The sequence below is a fragment of the Dichomitus squalens genome (assembly GCF_000275845.1).
Source record: "Dichomitus squalens LYAD-421 SS1 unplaced genomic scaffold DICSQscaffold_24, whole genome shotgun sequence".
Lineage (NCBI taxonomy): Eukaryota > Fungi > Basidiomycota > Agaricomycetes > Polyporales > Polyporaceae > Dichomitus > Dichomitus squalens.
Window position 1 is genome coordinate 265,534 of NW_006766906.1, and position 5,171 is coordinate 270,704.

At 54.1% G+C, this 5,171-nt stretch overlaps 3 protein-coding genes across 3 annotated transcripts; 1 reads left to right on the forward strand and 2 right to left on the reverse strand.

Moving 5' to 3' along the window:
- Positions 1–1,146: 1,146 nt before the first annotated feature.
- DICSQDRAFT_138125 (uncharacterized protein) lies at positions 1,147–2,845 on the forward strand. The gene is made up of 5 exons (XM_007367315.1): positions 1,147–1,215; positions 1,266–1,347; positions 1,403–1,906; positions 1,988–2,241; positions 2,297–2,845. Exons 1-5 carry the CDS (start codon positions 1,202–1,204, stop codon positions 2,805–2,807), a joined length of 1,365 nt encoding a protein of 454 aa, XP_007367377.1. The 5' UTR covers positions 1,147–1,201; the 3' UTR covers positions 2,808–2,845.
- Positions 2,846–2,850: 5 nt separating this feature from the next.
- On the reverse strand, positions 2,851–3,306 carry DICSQDRAFT_64153 (uncharacterized protein; the record flags this gene model as incomplete). Its single annotated transcript, XM_007367316.1, has 1 exon — positions 2,851–3,306. The coding sequence occupies one exon, from the start codon at positions 3,304–3,306 to the stop codon at positions 2,851–2,853; it is 456 nt and encodes a 151-aa protein (XP_007367378.1).
- A 64-nt stretch (positions 3,307–3,370) lies between these two features.
- Positions 3,371–3,988, reverse strand: DICSQDRAFT_40900 (uncharacterized protein; the record flags this gene model as incomplete). Its single annotated transcript, XM_007367317.1, has 2 exons — positions 3,371–3,526; positions 3,581–3,988. Coding segments are annotated over 2 exons (564 nt in total), but the record flags the coding sequence as incomplete, so codon positions are not given.
- Between the last annotated feature and the right edge of the window lie 1,183 nt (positions 3,989–5,171).

Genomic DNA, 5,171 nt, shown 5'->3' on the forward strand with positions numbered 1-5,171 from the left:
CGTCATTCCTGCGCCCTGGCTCGCGTTCGACCACATCCGGTGTCCTGTCATTCAGCCTCAAGACTTACTAGGGCCCTTTTGTGCTACTGTGCTACTCTATGGTCTCTACATGTTGGCACCAGAACTTTTCCCTCGCAATGTTTCGTTTTGCTCGACTCGGAATGGGCGATCCCCGCAAGCAGAGTTCAGTCCGCATTCAATCAACCTTCTCTGTCACGGCGCATTATACCACTCCTGATTGCTCGTTCAGCTCTCTATACTAGCGATACGTAACCGTTTGGATGCAGCATTGTAAAGCCGCCCAATGGCTGGCTAGAAGGTCCTCTGGGACATCCATCCTGGTGAAGGGCAGATTCCGGTATGGTTTCTATCATCCTTTGCCCCCGCACAGGCATTCGTAGCACTTATTTGAGAACATTCAGAGCTGAAGAATGCGTGTCTGAGGTGTAAGTGACCGGGCGATGTATTAGCAGGCACGAGTGGGCAGCAAAAGACGTCGGCTCACCTTAGCGGTTGTGATTGTCGCAAGGGCTACATCCACCGAATGTCCCCGTAGGAGGATGAATCGCAACGATGATGTGATATCATTAGCTGCTCTACAGAGACTATATATTCCAGATGAACTTTTTCGTGCTTGAGGTTGCATTTGCGGGACATCGTCAATCGACCGCGCTCACCCCAGCTGGATGTGTGCGTTTAACCTACGTAAGGATCGGTGTCGAGGGCCTTCATCAAAACACAATCTCGACACATCGCGCTGCAGGAGACGTGCAAGGCGGCTGCCAATGTCTTCACGGAGCTCAAGCTCGAGTCGTACGTGTACGTACTACCTAGTACGTGGCAACACTGGCATAATTCCCATCTCGATCCAATACCGTACCCATCAATGGTTTCGGCACAGGTAGATACACACGACGGTAGATAGGAGCCGGCGGGAAACAACCATACGTACTGGGAAGAAACGACCGAGAGAACGATCTGCGACGTTAGGGGTGCTCAATTCTTGTCGGTCGCTCAGTTGCTCGCGCGCCTACAGGGCGCCTGCCCAGCCAGGTTCGGTCTCCGCTCCAAGCCACAGCAGGCTGCAGCTGGCGATGGCTCCCGGGCGACTCCCGTGCCAGCACTTCGTTTCCCACTGACGCTCCGTCGAACGCTCGTTACGTTACTCTTGGCTCGGTACGGTACGCGAGGGTTGCAGGGGATGCGGATGATAGTGTAAGTCTTTCGTTAACCACTCTCAACACCAGACTGACCTGTGTTGACAGACCCAATCAGTCTCGCGCTGCAGCACACGTGGGCAATGAGAATATTGACCCACAGCTACTGAAAGAAGGGGAACAGATCCAGGTAAGTAGTTCTTTTCACGCACGCATTCCCTCCCCACCCAACAACATCATATCAGCAACCCCGTCCCGTGTCTGCCGTGCAACCTTACGTGCACTACCCCCGGCCGCATCCAGCCGGACCCGTCCTTCAACCGCTTCCGGACTGCTTCCCTTCCCTCCCGGAGCTGCCCTCGCCTCCTTCCGATCCGGATGTATATCAGCAACCCGTGAAATCCCCTCCGACACCGCCGCCTTCTCAGCCAGCAAGGACACGAGCTCCCGAGCCTTCAGCTGTTGAGCCAACGCCTCCGACACCCCCTCCTTCTCGATCCGCCACAGTTGCAAATGTTCCAAAGCGCAATCGTTCGGACACAGTCGGCTCGGATCTGTTGAAGGCAACAAAGAAGACCCGCTCCGAGCCTGGTACCGCAGCTACTGAAGCTGCCTCAGCGTCGCTAGAGACTCTCGGTGTCCATTGGTCAGTCGCTGACCGTGATTTGCTTTATAAGTTCTTCCTCGGGTCCAGCAATGACGACAACTACAAATTGCTCAAGGTCAACCGCAAAGCATTGTTTGCGAAGGTGCGTCCCCTCAGCACCCACATGAGTCGCCCTTCCACCCCATACACGTTCCGTCAACGTTGTCTCACGATATCTGTGCAGGCCAGCAAGGAGCTTTATTCTGGCCGCCACTCCGAAAGTGCTATCCGCAGCCAGTGGGATCGCTCTCTCAAGACGTACCAGTTCATCAATGCGTTCGAAAACTTCACAGGTGGTGGTGGCGATGGTGACTTATCACCGGTCACCAGCTGGGATATCAATGCCGCACGATCAGCTGGTGAGCCTGTCGGCGGTCTAACGGCTAAGATGTATCAGGAGTGGGAAAGCAACTCCTGGGTGGAGCTGTTCAATGCGCGGTACGAACGTTTCACAACATGTCGCTTTCTGTATACTGTATTGATGAATGTATAGCTTGGCTACTAGCCCCAAGGTGTGCCGCAAGAAGAAGCACCACTCGAACATGCCGCTTTCAGATGACAGTCCATATCGCAACGGTGATGACGCTGCTGATGAACCAGCTAATGCTTCTCATAGTGTCCTCGAGCTTTCCGGTAGTGGTCCTGCCACTGACCGTGTAACCGTAACCGACACGAGGCATGTGCCATCACCGACGGCCTCTCAGAAGTCACGTAGCGAGACTTCACAGTCGATGGCTGGTATTAGTGCTTACCTCAAGGACAAGGTCAAGTCGGATCGGGAGGTACAGGCTCAGCTTCTCGAGGTCCGCAAGGCAAGGCTTGATCTCGAGCGTCGTGCGGCTGATCGTGCAGATGAGGAATTCCGGGTTCGCCAGCAGCAGATGGAGAAGCAAGCTAATGCCGCTCTAGCGAAGGATGTTTTGCAGGCTCAGGGGGCAAGTCCGGAGCTCCGTCGGGCGGCAGAGTCATATCTTATGAACCTTTTTCAGAAGCCTCATGCATAAGTCTGTTATACGTTAGAGCAATCAATACTACTGTCGCGTCTATCTATTCTGGGGCTGGAAATAAGTACTCTAGAAGTACATTTCTCTTGGCATAACCCTGCTCTTTCAACCACTGATCTGTTTCATGTAAAGGGATATTTGCATCACCCTCGAGTATAGGCGGATTCTCATCCGGATCCTGTTCTTCGTTTTCATCATCTACCGGTAGCTCCCTTGGGTCGAAGTTAGTGATATCTTCTGGGTGGTCGTTCCAATCCATGCAGATGTTATGCAAGATGAGAAGTGCTTCTATCGCCTTATAGAGGTCCTCGATGTCGTGGTGCTTACCCGCCGCCTTCAAGCCAAGAAAGCGTCCCTTTAACCGACCATAGGCATGCTCACTGATGATACGCATGGAGGATAACCGTTTGTTGAACTCGTGCATCCGCTGCTTGACTTCAGGTAGAGCGCGCCCGATCTCTGCCTCATCAAAAGGTCGGACTGTCCAAGGAGTTGACATATACCCTAGAATTGTTTGAGTACACTCTGTTGAACATGAGTGACCAGCATGAGTCATTACCTTTATCAACAAAGATATATTCACCCTCTGAAAAGTATAGGTGACGGTGTGACCATATATGGGAATTCCTGAAGATGCAGGAGTCAGGCACAGAACCTGGCCATCCCAAGTCATAAGACGTGAAGCGACCGGTGTGGTCGACCGTTGTCTGAATGTTTGTCTAGTGGTATTTCTCAGTGCTGTACAACAGTTGGTATTACTTTAAAGCACATACTGAGTAGCTCTTCTTTTGTGATACATACACATGTCCATCAACGATAGGCTCTTCACAGAAGCGTATCAAGCTCCCGTCGCATGAGCCAACACATTTGGGAAAGCCAGACTTGTCCTCGATGGCACTCGCAATCGCTTCGCGTTGAGCTTTAGTCGGCCATTGTAAGTACTGGGAACGGAGTTCGCGGATCGCTCGTGTAACGCGCTTGCAGTACAAAACAACGGTTCCATGCCCGACACCCAGTTTCTGAGCAACATCGAGGGAGTCGGTTCCTAGTCGCCCATAGCGAAAGAGAAATGCGCCAAGCTGGTACTTGACATGACGCTGAGGCCTGCGACCAGTTGACACGAAGATGGGATTACAACCAAGGAGCGCTACCAGTCGATCAAACGTGTCTCGACTGAGTCTGCGCCAGGTCAATGATGACATACAGTAATACTAAATAACACCGCAGACAAACCGGAACATATGACGAAACCAACGATCAGGGGACTGAAGAGCAACGGGGAAAAAGTCCTGGGACTTCAGCCAAGTGTTGTATGGGCCTCGAGAGCCAATGCCAGAAAACGAGGTGGCAAACTGGGCCCAGGAGAAGCCAGCAAGTTGAATCACCTCCGCAGCGAAGGCATCCCGGAAGCTCCAGTCGTCTTCGGGCTCGGAATCTTGATCGGCATCCAGCTGAAGTTCATCATCCAGACTGTCCATTTCTGAGAAGATTCCAGGTGTATTGTGGGCAAGTGAGACAGCTAGGAGGGCCTCTGCAACCATAGCAGCGTCAGCCTGCTCCTTGTGAAGTGGTCTACGGGGCATAGCGACAAAACGAGCAAAGAGCGGCCCTCCCATCGATCGCGCTGCTCTCGCTGCGCTGCACGGGCTTGAAGCGGAGACCGAACCTGGCTGGGCAGGCGCCCTGTAGGCGCGCGAGCAACTGAGCGACCGACAAGAATTGAGCACCCCTGTTGCCGCCATACCCGTTCACCGTCAAGCAGTTGGTCAACCCAACACACCACTCTCGCCATCACCATTGCCACCGACCTCGTTGCTCCGCTCCATGTCCGTTCCGCGCCCCTCTCTATCACGCCCATCTAGCGTACCCGAGATCTATCTGGTCGCTGCATAGGAAAAGTGCGTCATCGTCAGACTGAAGGATGCCGCCTTCGCTGGTCGCAGCCTCGGCCCTGATGTCCTGCTCTGCCACTTCCCCGTCTGCTCCCAACTCCTGGGCGTGTTCCCTGCGCCAGCTCGGCGGAGGTGCCCGACGCGACCGGTAGCGTCTCGGTGACGATATCAACGCGTAGGCAGTAATGCGACGGCGCCACCCAGTCCAGGCCGAGCTTCAAGGTGAGCTTCTCTGCCGCGAGGGTGAAAGCTACTTCCTTCGTGGCAAGCGACACGTGCCACAAGGCATAATCCGACCACTTCACAGCGCTAGGGTTCGCCTTGATCTGCCCAGCCTCGTCAAGAGCACGCCGCGACATCTTCACATCGGCCTCAACCATCAAGAGCCCGCCGCCATACCCCAAGGTATGCTGGTACTCGACGGTGATCGTGTGGTCGTCGCAGGAAAGCGTGAGCCAGTGAGTGGTCGGGT

Excerpts from the sequence above, each read along its gene's own strand:
- DICSQDRAFT_138125 (XM_007367315.1), top strand. Across the intron at positions 1,907-1,987 it reads GCAAAGCATTGTTTGCGAAG|GCCAGCAAGGAGCTTTATTC; the intron begins GTGCGTCCCCTC and ends ATATCTGTGCAG. Across the intron at positions 2,242-2,296 it reads GTGGAGCTGTTCAATGCGCG|CTTGGCTACTAGCCCCAAGG; the intron begins GTACGAACGTTT and ends ATGAATGTATAG.